This window comes from Pempheris klunzingeri, chromosome 16, assembly GCF_042242105.1.
Source record: "Pempheris klunzingeri isolate RE-2024b chromosome 16, fPemKlu1.hap1, whole genome shotgun sequence".
NCBI lineage: Eukaryota > Metazoa > Chordata > Actinopteri > Acropomatiformes > Pempheridae > Pempheris > Pempheris klunzingeri.
In genome coordinates, this window is record NC_092027.1 from 4,289,988 (window position 1) to 4,305,433 (window position 15,446).

A 15,446-nucleotide genomic window follows, 5' to 3' on the forward strand; every position below is an offset into this window, starting at 1 on the left:
AGTGTACTGCACTGGCTAGCTCCACTAATCTGTAATATAAAAATAATCTCTGTACTGAGGTGTTGGGTAACCTGAGGCTAACAGGGTATATTTATCAGCCATTTTAATCTAAATTAAGTTGAGCTGTTCATTGTTATGGGGATCTAACATATACTGTGACTGATGCTGATTCTCTTGCCTACATCCACAATTATGTTATTTTAAATGTATAGTTGTTTTGATTGATTTATGAAAGCCTGGACAGTAAACCTGAGCAACAGCTACCTTGAACTTCATCTCCCAGGTGGCATTGCGAGCGGTCTGTTTCTAGGTGTCTAGCAACAGCTATCAGCCCAGACAGCCGGCGGCAACGGGAGCGGTGTTTCTCGGCTTGTCTTTCCACGATTATTCGCTGCCGGGGTGTTCATAATTAATAGTCGCTTGGCTGAAAATAGTGAAAAAACAACCCTGACCCCTGCACAGAGATATGAGCGGCAGCGGGCGGCCCAGGACCAGCTCGTTTGCTGAGCCGCCAGGTGTTCCAGGAACCGCCGCCGCGTCCACCGGATCAGCCGCTGCCGTGGGGAGCAGCACAGGAAAGTCCGGGGTCCCGCAGGCCTCCGGCAGCAGCTCGTCGGGATGCTCGAACCTTAAGCTTGCTCGTAAGTTTTAATTACCAACCAGCGATTTGACGGAGTCTGTCTGTCCATTAAATTATATTCTGTGGTTTTACCTCTAAAAGTGTGATGTGTCACAACCCGGAGGAAAGTCGTTATTGCCCCCGTGTAGTGGTACCCAACTTGCTAGCTTGCAAGCTAGCTAGCCTGCTAACGTTAGCCACTTGTTTTGTATGTTACTAGTTCCCGTCCGGCCGATGGATGCATTCAGCCCTACTGATGTCAAACTAAACAGCTGGCTGGTCTTTACTTTAACCCAGTGTAATGTCAGCCAAATAGATGAATAATCTCATTTGTTAATGTTAAGTCACAAGCCAATGATCTGCTTGATTTCACTGTGGTCAGTGTGAGTGAGCAGTAAAACGGGCTCTGTTGTTCTTTGTGGCCAAGCCAGACTCAAATGCCCAGAGTGCTGCATTCACGGTTTCTTTTTTTGGGTGTCGTTGAGAGTGCGGTATCAGCTATCAGTCCGGCTCGCCTGGAGAAGGATCAGAACGGAAAGTTGCCTTTTCACCAAGGTCACCTGTGGGGCAAAGGCTTAGCAGCAGGTGGCCGACGCCTGGAGGATGCAAATGATGCACGTCCAAGCACAAGAGCTGGGCTGTCTGCTGGGATGCCAAGGAGTAGGTTTCCTCTGTCTGAGATGGAGTTATTGTATGCTCCTTTATCACCGTGGTGACAGGTGTAAGCAGAGATCTGATGTGTGTGTGTATGTGTGTGTTAATCCAAACCTTATCATCCATTAGCAGGCTGTGGTGTGTGACTTTGATATTAGAGCCCAAATGGGGGGGGTCATCTTCAGTTCAAAGCAGTGTGACCCTTGTTTCTGCAGCAGCAGAGCAACGCTGCCCGAGGCCTTAAAAGCCCAAGTGTTGCCTTCTGCTGGTAAATATACCCTTTTGAATGTCTGATGGTTATGTTGGTAGGTTTGGGAGTCCTGGAGGTTATTTCAAGAGACATGATTACCCCTGTTAGCCAGATATTTTGTGAGAGAGAATTATATGATTTGACATTTTGAATTACTGTTAAAATTAAACCTGGACATGGAGCATTAAGGATGTTGTGTTGCCATACCAACCAGTGATCTGTCATTATGAACAACAGTGGAAGGTATTTAATGACGAAATGTTAAAGGTTTCCATTGAGAGCTCCCGCTTTTATAAAATACTCCTCATACTGTAAGTTGGTACATCTAGTCTGAAATCAAGTCTGATCAAACTTTTGCAATTTGTATTTGCAATTCTTGAATTTGGTTTCACATTTTGTGAACCTAAACAAGAAGAGCTACTAATCAGCCTCCTCATGCACTGGCACATAAAGTAATAAGTTTGTTACCCACGTGCTTACTTGTTGAAGTAGTTGGCAGAGCCGGTAAATATACAGTAGACTCTTGCCTGCATAGTAGCAGCTGCTGCATATATCCCTAGGATGAACTAACAAGCCCAGACATGTCAGACAGAGAATAAAGAGATGGCAGCTTTCTGAAATGACAGTCAACAGTTTCACTGTCATTTTTGCTGATATAGATAATTTCCCACTGATTTTATTACTAGATGCAAGAACAGGTCCGAATTCTGCTGCTAGAGAATAGTAGTTATATTAGGTGATGGAGAGCGGAGGATGAGCTCTGTAGTCTAACAGCCTGAGGGAAGAAGCTGACTCGTAATCTGGCCGTCCGACAGCGGATACTATCTCTTTCCAGATGGCAGCAGGTTGACCAGGCCGTGCTGGTGTGAGTATTGTCTTTTAGTGTCCTTTAGGCTCTGCGCAGGAAACTCACCTCACTGAAATATTTGCCTTTTCTTCTACAGTGGTATCATATTTCTTAGAAATTAACATATCAGCTAGATGATTTGATGATTTCATCAGGTGACACTTTTGGAGCTGGTCCACAAGTGTGGTCAGGGAGTTTGTGCATATTAAGATATAACAACAAAGATATCACACCCAAGGGGATTTGAAAACAAGGCTTACTGCCATGAATCAGAGAACGTCCTCCCAGCATAATTACCATTGCTGCTGTGACAGTGTTCAAGCAGTTGTTCCATTATTCACTGTCCGTGGAGCAGCTCCAGGATCTGTCTCTGGGTGACATCACCACCACGTCTGTCTCTTCACTGTCCAGTTTGATGAGAAATGCTCGTATTCACAAATGAAATTGAGCTGTGAAAATATTTTAGGGTGAATGTTCCTTTTTTAACAAAACAGCAACTGCGTGATCAATCACGGTTGTTCCTTTGAGAAACACTATAGTTTTGATTAAAAAATCATGAGAATAACACATGGATGGTGGCAGGGAATGAAATTAGCAGGTGAAAATTAAAGGTCACCTGCCATCATGGGGTGTTTTTCTTACATTTAAAGAATGTAATTTTTAGAAATGCAATTCTTAAGTTAGTACTCAGTAAATCAGGGATTAAAGTTACCTGATATGTCTATTTTCTACTGTCTGGTTCCGCTCCAGTTTCAGAGGTGCCAGACATAAAACTGAGTGGAAATGAGAGGAATGTTCAGTGTTCGATTGTTTATCTCCCCAGTTGCTTCATGAAAATTTGATGTACACCAGCTTACTGTTTACTGAAAGATGTACCCATGATCCACTGGGAAGTGGACACGGTGTTGATTCTGTTTGATGGTCGTCACATGAGCAGTGTAACACTAAAACAATAGATACTTGACAGAAACCTCACGCTTACACCAGACTCTCTCCCTGTAGAGTAGACGGCCTGGTTAGATTTTGGAAGATCTTGCTGCATTAAACTGCATATTAATAAGGTAAACGTAATTATCTTGATGCTACTTTGCTTCAAGATGTTTTTTTTGTGTTTGAACACAAGACATTAAGATAGAAATTCCGCTGGTTCGTGCATTAATGAGAATTGTGTGTGCAAATTCTAATATTTCATATTGGACACCAACTAAATAGATGCGCATCGGATGAGGTTTGAAAAATATCACGTTTTTAAGGGATTATTTCCTCCCGGAGACTTGAGTTTCCTTCTGTGAATGTCAGGTGAATGACAGGAGGCAGAGTGTGACACAGTGCACCACTGATATGAAAACAATGAAGTGAGACACAATGAAACGATGCTAAAACTGACACACTGACAAAACCGGAGTAAGGCCTCATCTTAAGTGTGATGAATTTCTCTGGAAAGGTTCAAGCCTGTGGAAGCGGTTTTTCAAGCTGAGAAACATGAATGGCAACAAGAAGAGAGCCCCGATATCTCCAAATGTGCTGACTGACATACCAGCAAGAAATATGTAAGAGGAGCAACATAGACAGTTGGCACAAGTGTATCCTTTAACCAACTGCCCTACTTTTCACCTGGAGGCGTGCGTGCGTGTGTGTGTGTGTGTGTGTGTGTGTGTGTGTGTGTGTGTGTGTGTGCGCGTGTGTGTGTGTGTGCATGCGTTCATTCCTGTCCACAGGCTGAACCCTGTCACTGAGTTGAAGAACCCAGTGACCCGGTCGCTCTGCAGGCCTCACAGTTTCAACCGTAACAGATATCACCAGCGTGCCTATTGGATGACCACCATACTTTTGTGGCAGAGGACAATTTACTGTGTGTGTGTGTGTGTGTGTGTGTGTGTGGACGTACAAGAACACCAGGATATGCAGTTCTGGCTGTAAGAGGGCCATATCAATAAGTGCATTGTCTTGTTTGGTAAACAAAGCATTAAGTATGTGGACATGGTCAGAATGACATTGATACGCTGCCCAATGACCGCTAGATGGCAAAAGGCTGCTGCATTATTTAAGTGCCATAGATCAGCAGGAAAATTACATTTCCATCAACTTGTTATGGTTGAACTTCGTTGGTTATTTTAGTACTGCTGTGTCAGTACGGAATTACAGAAATAAATCTGTAAAATTGTAATGAACTGTTTGTAAAGTGGCGTTTTGAGCAGAAAAACTTAAATTAACCAGATGTTTGTGCTTCCATCTCTTCTAAGCCGACTGACGTTTTAACCGCATTCAGCTCTTTCTCCTTGAACTGACATTTATCCTTTCAATTCTTGCACTTTAACACTTCAAACCCTTTCTGATTTCTGGTCTTCGCCTCTGAACAACAGCAGCAAAAAAAGCTTTTAAGCTTTTTTTTAATTCCCACAAATTCCATTGTTCATACTATTTACTCCATTTGCTTTCTGCACTTACACATAATCTGAAACTTTAGCCTCTTTCAGCAAAATTTAAGCATGTGTGTATTTTCTTTAGAAGATTCAGCATTTACCGGTTAGTATGTTACATTTTGGACTCTGATTTTCTGAACCTACTACAGACAACATTGGAAAAAAACTTTAATTGGTTAAAAAAAGAGAGTCCGCTAAGATGTGGCTGTCAGACTGAGAAAGTTGTGAAGTCCTATAAGGGTAAAGTATAAGATTGTTGTTGTGGGGATTTTTGGAGTAGAGCTGTACTTTTTTTTTTTTTTTTTTTTTATCAGTGTGTTTGAGTTAGCAGGTCGTTACCAGTGTGTGTGCTGCTGAAGCTCCTCTGATCACGATGTGTGCTAAGGCTGCATGCAGACAGAACAACACTATAGCTCTGTGCTTTTTCCTCTGAATATTGGTGAGACGATAGCATAAGCTGTACAGTGACTATACAGTGTAGGCTGTCCTTTTTTTTTAGCTGTCTTATTGTACACAGTACACAGCAATGCAGGCTGTAATCTTAAACTGTCTCAAAATGGCCCAAGCTGACAGTGATGGAAGTCGATAAGATGGTGGAAACGGAGGGCAGCCTGATATAACTCGTGCCCGTCGACTTCTTTTCAACCGGGCGCTTGTACATCCTTCTCTACTGCCGTCGGCTATCGCTCATCGCTCAGGATACACACTTTTGTCTTATCTGACTGTGGAAATCTGATGTTTTCATATCAAATGTTATCATCAAGGCATTCAAAGTGGACTCATGGAGGCTGATACTGGAGTTTAGCGTGGGGCAGCTGCTCCAGTGGTATGCTGGGCTCCCACTAACTGGGGAGTGAATGATATATTCCTCATAGTTGGAGGTAGCGGTTATTGTTTATGAAGCCAAAAAAGAAAAAACATGAACCAAATAACGAAAAGCACATTTCAAATTAATATCCTGGAGAAGACCACAATCCTCTCGCATCCAACTCAAAGTATTATTTTGAAATCAAACATGAAAATCCAAATTCAGAACACACAATAATTTACTGACGTTTTGAGCACATTTGAGGTGATAACATATGAACCAGACTAATCGCCACAGTAAATTAGAAAAATACTATGAAGGTACACACGACAAAGTCTAATACCTGATATGTGTGCTTGCTCGAAAGTGGTTGGCCAGTACAGAGTGTTGGATGATAATGAAATGAAAATAATCCTTATATGGAAGGCAGGTACCACTTAAAACAGTTTATCAGGACAGAGAAAGCGGTTGGCCTATTTTTGGGTTCATTCCCAGTTTAATTAGTCACGGTGTCTTGAATATGAACCCTGCCACTCCTCTCTACTTCCTTGGAGGCTTCTTAAAGTTGACATCCATTCACCAGGCTGTCATTAACCTCAATATCCAACCGTCCAGCTGAGAGACCGCCGGCTGCTGCTGCTGCTTGAACGTCAGGGGTATTGTTTTGGCTACATTGTGAAGCGGTTTCATATCATTACCTCTTGTAGAAAGGAGCCAGAGGGACCACAGCCCCTTTTAAATCCTTTTTTTTCCTAACATCACAAGTTTCAGCACAATAAAGCAATTAACAGATTACGTGCTCTGACTCGTAACTACAGGGTTTCATTTCAAATTTAAATAGAGGATATTAAAAAATGTGATATCCTTATTCTTACCCATGTAGACGCTGCTATTCTGCACCATAACACTGTACTCTTTTATCCCCTGACCTCATATTGACGCGGTTCCTGCTTGTTTCCTAGGAGACAGCGGGAAGGTGACGACAGTTGTGGCCACACCAGGTCAGGGACCGGACCGCCCACAGGAAGTCTCTTACACTGACATCAAGGTGAGCAAGGGAGTCAAACCAGGACCTGATCGTGTCCTCATGAGAGGCTCTGTCCTTACGAGTGGAAGTGCATCTTTACTACTCGTGTGTCGCTGTAACTAAGACTTTTATCACAACTTTGCACATAATGACTGCAGTATATCTGGCCGAATACGATGAGCTTGTTGATCATACCATCGGCTCCATCATTCTTTCGCCAGGTGATGAGATTTCTGACTTTATAACCTACTTTCCGTTCGCTTCAGTCACTTTTGCTGATGTTCGGATGTTATTGTATTTGATCAAATTGACTCGAACGTTTAACCAAAGTAATGAAAAAGTAACTTGCTGTTGTTCAGACTCAGTATTTATTATTTCACTGGACAAGTTCAGTCATGACTGTTCCTATGGTGAATCTGAATTATAGGGATTGTATGTTTTATGCTGTCATTGATGTATGGGGGGGGATTTAGCATGAACCTGTGCTGGTGGACACGCAGAGGAGGTGGATTCTTAAAGCCCAGCTGAGGCAAACTATGCTTTGTGATTTGGGGCTGTATAAATAAAATTGACTTTACTCCTTCCCCAAAACTAATATCACAATTTGTGACTGACCGACTTTAAACACGTTGCCCCAGTTTAGGCACTGAAAATAACAGAAACTGGAAAGCTGTGACAGAGGTTATTTGAAATTGTAAACTCCATTTTAAAACCCTCTGCTGTATTAGCTGGACTGACACGTCGGACAAGTTGCTGGATTGTTAGTTACGCCGTCAGAGAGAAACTACAGTAACTCATACATCATGTCTGAATTTGCACTTCACCTGATAAGCTGTCACTGATTTCTGCAGTCTGGCGTCTGACTGTTTCCTCTTCTGTGAAAACCTTGCAGGTGATTGGCAATGGGTCATTTGGTGTGGTGTACCAAGCTCGCCTCATCGACAGCCAAGAGATGGTGGCCATCAAGAAGGTCCTGCAGGATAAGAGGTTCAAGGTAGGCGTCTAATATATTCACTTTCCCATATACTCATTTTCCTCTTATTGGGATCTGAAGTTATTTTATTTGTTTGTCAGACAATCATTTTAAAGATATTAAGGTATCTTTATGTAAAGGTGTATAAGGTTTGTTCTGTGCATGTAAGGTTTCCCTGTCTTTTAAAGTTCTTCACATGCTTTGGTTGTTTTCTACCAATGCTCATGTGTTTTTTTGTCTTTTTGCAGAATCGGGAACTACAGATCATGAGGAAGCTGGACCACTGCAACATTGTCAGACTACGTTACTTCTTCTACTCCAGTGGCGAGAAGGTAAAGCCCACACCAGTCTGTTTTCTGGTCATACAATCATTTACCAGATCACCATAGTCACACACTCTTATCCCACAGTACCACATTTTCAAGAGATTCCAGTAAAACAGAGGAAGTGGTGTAAGCACATAATGCACATCAGAGTCAGATTACTCAGATGCAACGTAACGAGAAATACCCCAAAGCTGAAAAAAGGGAAGCAATCCATTTCTTGGAGTGACAAATATAGAAACACCTCTGAGTTTAATGTTGCAGAAGTATAAAATCAACAGTCACTGCAAGCAGTTTGTCCGTGTGTGTGTGCTTGTGGAATAATTCATGTAATAGCATCAACACTGTCTTTTTATGCCATGAACTTACTGTCCCTACAACAATGCTTGCAAGCTTATATTAAATCATACATATTTAAACACAATGGTCTCTCTCTCTCCGTCCTGTGCTGCACAGAAAGATGAAGTGTATCTCAACCTGGTGCTGGACTTCGTTCCTGAGACGGTCTACAGGGTTGCCAGGCATTTTAACAAGGCCAAGAGCATCATTCCTATCATATATGTGAAGGTAATTTTCTTCTTTTTCCTACCAAGACATTTCTGTGTTGTCTAAGCAAGCCTTGGGGTTGTTTCTGAACTTCTCACTAGAGGGCATCTTTGCTCCACCTTTTCAGCACTCTAACGCAGTAATACAAAGCACCACATGATCGTTATGTTATCTTTTTATTTGTTTCCATTTCAGCAGTGTGGAGCGCTTAACTATGTGCTGTTCTCGTGTCCTCAGGTGTACATGTACCAGTTGTTTCGCAGTCTGGCTTATATCCATTCCCAGGGCGTGTGTCACAGAGACATCAAGCCCCAAAACCTGCTTGTCGACCCAGAAACTGCCATCCTCAAGCTGTGTGACTTCGGCAGGTGAGCTGTATGAACGGATGGAGATTTAACACGATGTAGAAAGATGTAGCATGTTTCTGTGTGCAGAAAGAACAGACTTAAACTGGTCATTATCTTTTCTCCATTTCGGTATTCGGCTCACCTCAGAGCTGAATGTACAGATGTTGTGGGATGCTCCCACCCCTTTAGTAATGTTTGCTAGCGTTAATTTGTTATCGGTTAATTTGATTTCTTGTGTTTCTCCAGCGCCAAGCAGCTGGTCCGCGGTGAGCCCAACGTGTCGTATATCTGCTCACGGTATTACCGCGCTCCTGAGCTCATTTTTGGTGCCACAGACTACACGGCAAACATCGACATCTGGTCAGCAGGCTGCGTGCTGGCTGAGCTGCTGCTCGGACAACCCATATTCCCCGGTGACAGTGGGGTGGATCAGCTAGTAGAGATTATTAAGGTGAGTGTGTTCATCAGGTATCTGTGTGCTGCCATTATTTTCTATCATTACAATGTGTTTTCTCACTGCTCACACGTCTTTTTTCAGGTGCTGGGAACCCCAACAAGGGAACAAATCCGAGAAATGAACCCAAACTACACAGAATTCAAGTTCCCTCAAATCAAAGCCCATCCATGGACCAAGGTGAGTAAACACCTGCGGTCAAACACCAGCAGTGCTGCACTGCCTGGAAACACATCTAGAATAAATCCATGTGACAAACTCCTGAATTGAGAAAGAAAACTTGTAAATGTTGAGAGCTGCATGTATGAAAGTTGTTTAAAAACAATGTTTATTATTGTTATTTTGCTTTAGATTTTTACAACAGTGTACATCTAATATGAGACATATTTTGATGTGCAAATGTACCTTAAGAATTTGTCTATATTTAGGCCGTTTGTTCCAAAAATTGACACCAGCGTGTTGTGTTGGCTTCCAGCAGATAATAAATACTCAAGCAGTTGCACAATTTAGCCAAAAGGTAAATTTGCCACCTTTGTTCACTGATTTCCTTTTTTTGGGGTGCGTCTCATCAATAATATTATTATGTTGGTTATTAAGAATTGGATATTACCTCCAAAGTGCTTTACATCGGTGCTAGAAGTGGTCTAGTGTGGAGTTCATTAGACTTGGAGTAAAACTCTTCTTTCTCTTCAGGTGTTTAAACCCCGCACCCCCCCAGAAGCCATTGCTCTCTGCTCCCGGCTGTTGGAGTACACGCCGGCGTCACGGCTCTCCCCGCTAGAGGCCTGTTCACATGCCTTCTTCGACGAGCTGCGCCAGCCGAACACACGACTGCCCAGCGGCCGGGAACTGCCGATGCTCTTCAACTTCAGCCCCACAGGTAGACACAGACACTTATCGTAAGGGTTTTAGTTCCATTTTAGCACCACACTGGTCTCACATAAGGTTTTTTTATTATTTAGCAAGGAAAAGTCAGGTTTCTGTTTTGGTTGACCGATTGTTCAGTTCATCCCCATCTGTTTAGCTAAATACAATCAGGTTGTAGTTTGCTTGACCTACGCTGTGATCTCTGGGAGAGATGAATGCAGCCTGCACTAACCTGTCGTTGTGTGACACTGTCCTTTTGACTGACTGACTCACCATTAAATAAAAACCCCTCTTTTATTTTCTGCAGAGCTGTCAATCCAGCCCCAGCTGAACTCAACCCTCATTCCTCCTCACGCTCGCTCTCATACAGCTGCTTCCGCCCATGGTGAGAAGCTCAAACGTTAACATTATCGTAATTTTATTGTCAATGTGGAGATCAGGGGTTTGTGATGGCTGCAAAAATCATACTGATTTATTTAAAATGAAGGCCTCTGAAACACGTTTCTTCTTCTTTCTTTTATTATGCACCTTAATGAGGTTGTGAAGTTTTCAGCAAAAAAATTTTAACAGGTGATACGTTGTGTCAGAGGGACTAATTTTTAATTAATCTGAGTTGAAAAATACACTATTGGATCCCTATACTATAGATCCTAATACACTACAATCACACAGCAAGGAGACAAAGACATACAGCAAATTTAGACAGGAAATACTCACTTATTTTATTTTTAGATAAAATAATTTACCAAAAAAAACAGTGACCCGTCCTAGAACCATAAGCTGGACTAGTTTGGGGTGTTTTATTGCTGAAACCAGAGTAATGGCTGTTTTTTGACACAAGATGGCAGCAGTAGATGTGAAATGAACTATATTTAACGGAAAATAGAGACTTCAGAATCGACATATTGTGGAATAAAAACATTGAATCTTTGCTTTATTGGCTCAACTATAAGACAGCTATGTTTATAATCGACACCTTCAGAGTCCGTTCTCATATCTGAAGCCTTTTTCTCTGCTACAAGTGAAATGTGAAATACTTCCATCACAGAGAAACTTGATTTCACATTTGTGTATTTTGTCCAGGTGTGTTTTCAGTCATAAGACATCCACGACATCCACCCACGCTTCTCCATTCAAAACCAAATCTGAATTATCCAGATCTTAAAGGCATAATGACCCCCACCCTATCAAATGTATTTCCAGAGACCTGTATAGTCTCGTCTTCATGCTCATGCAGTATTATTATGTGTGATACTATGTGCTGTCAGGTGCTTTGTGCACTGGACTGTTGTTTAACACTCGCTGTCCTTTGTTTGCTCCTCTGTCCCTCAGATGGCACCGGCTCAGACTCATCTCAGCACAGTTCAGTACCAGGATCTCTTAACAGCATCTGAAGCAGCCTCTCACCTGCCTGCCTGCCTGCCTGCCAGCCTCACCCTTACCTCAGACACTCACACACACACTCACACTCACACACACACACACACATACACACTTAGGCCACCTTTGGGAACATTACATAGACTTGCGTTCATTTTCTGGAGACGTTACTTAAACGTAACCACTGACTGAAAAATCATCCCCAGTTAACTGGTCTTAAATCTGAACTGTGTCCCTGAGGGTAGCCTAAGTCTCACACACACACACACACACACACACACACTTTACCGCTTTCCTCCATGCTGCTTGCTCTCCTCTTAGATGATCTGTTTTTGTACAGTAAATACATCGAACAAACATTACTTCTTTAGCTGCCAGGGTTGAAACTACAGCAGGAGATTGTTACACACACAGAGTTTCGCTGCTGCTCGGGTGGTATGTGAAGGTTCAATAGTGGGGGCTGGTCCTCTGTAATATAACCTTTTTTTTAATCAACATTTTCCTTTTTCTTCCTCATATTTGTGTTTATTTATTTGACTTATTGAAAGCATCATGTGTCTCTAGGATTTTGTTGTTTTTTTCCCCCACTTCAGATTATTTTTTTATATCCTTCAGTATTTTTTTTTTGCGTCCCAGTTAGTGAAGGGTGATCTTCACACTGCCTGACCGAGACCAGAAGGGGCCCCACAAACGTCATCAGGGTGAAGGAAACTTTATTCCACTCAGGGCGGGAGCGCAGATGTGGAAACTGAAAAAGTCCTAAATCCTCCAGCCACATTATTTCACCAACCCAGTCTGATGTTTAGGTTGAAATTAAGCCTTCAGGCTGTTGATTTACCTGCTAAAGTGGTTGGTAGAGCAGACAAACTCATCAGCGTGTGGTTAGAGGTGTTCAGTAGCTGCATTTATACAGACTATACAGGAATAAACCACTTTTTCTTGTTCTACAGAGTAAAATATTCATCTAAAGAACAGCTCCTCTTCCTACAGCTCTAAATGAACCCAACAAGGATAATGCTTTCACCCCTCCACATAGATTTGATTAATCAATCATGGATTCAAGCTCTTTTTCAGCATTTTTTTGTGATTTTTAAAAAAAATTAATTTCCACATCCAGAAGGACAGCAATGTTAATTTATCGGAAGAACAAACATGTCAACATCTTGCTCTTGTACGAAATGTGTTTAGAGTTGTAAATCTCAGTTGTGAAGAAAGTGTGAATGTGGTGCTCAGCAAAACCAGATGAGATGCTCGTCTCGGAAATGAGCCTTTAGAAATCAAGTAAACAAATTAGAATCGTGGTAGTGCAGCTAGTGGTACATCTGTGGAGGCTGCACAGTGCGCTGCTTGTTCTCTTCATCATCACAGCAACAGAAAACTTAGAGGCTCTCTGAAATTCAGGATTGAATGTGGATCCAGAAACTTTAGAGGTCAGTCGGCGTTCTGTGTCAAACCCTCAAAGGTGAAATTGCTTCCAGAATTTACTTTTTAACCTAAAATGAATGAAAAAAATGAACGCCCTCATCAGTTTCTCCTGTTGTTGAGGCCTCAAGTCGGAGCAGTTAATTACTGCTGTGTACAGAATGTCGTAAAGGTGTGTTCCACCAAAAATTGGCCAGAAATTCAGTTTTTAATTAAACACAGAATGACACATTTTCTTTGTTTCCACTTTGAAGCTTTTAAAACTGAAAGAAAAAACTTTTATTGGCGATGCAACCATGTGGTAGGATGTTAATGATTAGTCACATTTTTGGATAACTGGATGTTTTTAAAAAGTCTGGAATTGTTTTAAGATAAATTATTGATTCTAAAGCTTTGTATTAGTTTTTAATACTACAATTTCCTGTAGACATGCGTTCATACAGAGTACAACAGGCTGCTTTTGCCAGCTTTGATTTCTTATTTTAGTCTGGTAAGTTAAAAAGGCATTGCTCTAAAACCTGTGAAATCCCCTGAAAAATATCGGCAGATTAAACACAAACGCTGCCACATCAAGAAGTCATTTTTGGTGGAATTCCCCTTTAGCCCAAAGATCCTTCCTGCCCTGATGTTTAGTGTAGAAAAAATGCTGTGAGTGAATGTTGGTCCTCGTGTTGGTTAAACGCAGCAGAGAAACTAAAGAACGCTCCGACGGGAGATTTAATGTTTCGTTGAGCTTGATGTGGGGATGCTTCATGTAAATGTATTTATTTGCTTTGGATGAGAGTCGGATGTCAGTTGTAGCTGAAGCTGCTTCTTTAGCAAAGTGTACTTCCATCAGTGGAGACGACAGAGGAGCTTTTAGAAGCTTTGTAGAACCAATAATAACTTCGGAGGAGAAACGGACTTTTGCTTCAGTTCATTCATGCTGAGCACGAACAGAAGGCTTCATGGGAAAAGTGTAGGCGAATGTGGGGAGTTCCTGTGACCGTGTGCTCTTCTACTTCTATTTTTGTGAGGACTTGAACTTTTTCGCCATAAAGAGTGTGAAAAGAGCTAGAATTAGGTTAAGGTCAGAGAATGTATTATCTCACTCGTCATCCTCTCAAATATAAAAGTACAAGTGTGTGTGTGACCATATTGAAACCTGCAGTCTGAACAGCCAGTGTTTTAGGGATTAGAGCAGTCAACAATGCAGATTTTTAGCAAGCCGTACAACCACTTGAGCGTTTGTAGTATAGTATATTTGATACTATTGTACCATGCCTCCACCTGCTGCTTTAACAGCAGCCATCTTTGTTTTGAACCTGTTTTTTTTAAAAATATAAATCATTTTGAATTCCACCACACTCGGCGCATTCACGTTGATTTTTTACGAGGAGAGTGGAGAGCATTTTTCTTTCTCTTTCCACCGAAGGTTTTCCTCCCATCTGCTTCTGGGTTTCAGACTGCGGACCTCCCCGTCCTACGGGCTCCTGCCGGGCACGTTCTGCTTTTGTTGCTGCAAAGAGTCCAACCAGCATGTTGGATTCGCTCTGCAGGGCCCGTCACACTCAGAGCTGTCAGACTTTCTGTGGCTATGAAACAGTGTGGGAAAAGCTGCGCCCACATTAGGACGAATCAAACATGGCTGATTTTTCTCTTCTTCAACTTCAGAAGCCACCCCCCCCCCCCTCACTCTCCCGTCTCCTTCTCTTATCGCACGTGTAAATATCACTGATTTTTATTTCCCTCTTTTTACTTTTTATTACAGAGTTGTTTATATCTTATTCCCCTCATCCTGTTGATGGAGCAGTCTTAGTTTGTGCATTTTTTTTGTAAATAAGTTTCTTTTTTTCACGATTCAAAATGTAAATACTGCAAAGGAAAAAAAATCAGCCTACTCCTCATGTTTGTTGATGATCTTTCTCTCTCTTTCTTGTAGTCCAGTGAAAATTCGAAAGCAGCTGTGCTCCCTGTTTAATCAATATTTCAGGGTTCTGTTCCAAAATGTCCTCTTCTGTTCACTTTGGGTGGAAAATGTAATCGCCTACAAATGAAGCGACCCCTCTAAAACTGACATGACTGAGGCCACGTTGGCTCGTTGGCATCTTGGGTTTGAATCTTGCCGAGGATGCATGACAGCACCTCTCCAACCTGCCCATCCATATCTACTGTTGGTCCGCACCGTCTAATAAATGTAAAATGTGTGAAACAGTGATGTTTGTTTTACTTTACCAATTCAAAACAGCTGTTCAGTCATTAGAGGAGTTCTACAGACAATTTTCAAGATACATTTCCAGTCTTCTTTTATTGGTTTCTATTGGCCTTGGTAGCCTCGTGACCTTTTATTGATCAGTAGATTAATACAATCAGCCTACAGCAACCAGCAGAGGACACACAGTCACACTCAGAGCAATGTGAACTCAGCTGCTGAAAATATCCTACATCTGACATGAGTTTTACATTTTTCTGATTTAAAGTGACCAACTTGAGGCTTAAACACCCCAAAACAGCAGCTGTGAAGACA

At 41.9% G+C, this 15,446-nt stretch overlaps 1 protein-coding gene across 1 annotated transcript; it reads left to right on the forward strand.

Moving 5' to 3' along the window:
• The first annotated feature begins 349 nt into the window (after nt 1-349).
• On the forward strand, nt 350-12,457 carry gsk3aa (glycogen synthase kinase 3 alpha a). The gene is made up of 11 exons (XM_070846239.1): nt 350-641; nt 6,564-6,649; nt 7,521-7,622; nt 7,850-7,933; nt 8,381-8,491; nt 8,708-8,838; nt 9,064-9,268; nt 9,356-9,451; nt 9,965-10,151; nt 10,446-10,523; nt 11,471-12,457. The coding sequence occupies exons 1-11, from the start codon at nt 467-469 to the stop codon at nt 11,530-11,532; spliced, it is 1,317 nt and encodes a 438-aa protein (XP_070702340.1). The 5' UTR covers nt 350-466; the 3' UTR covers nt 11,533-12,457.
• Nucleotides 12,458-15,446: the final 2,989 nt, after the last annotated feature.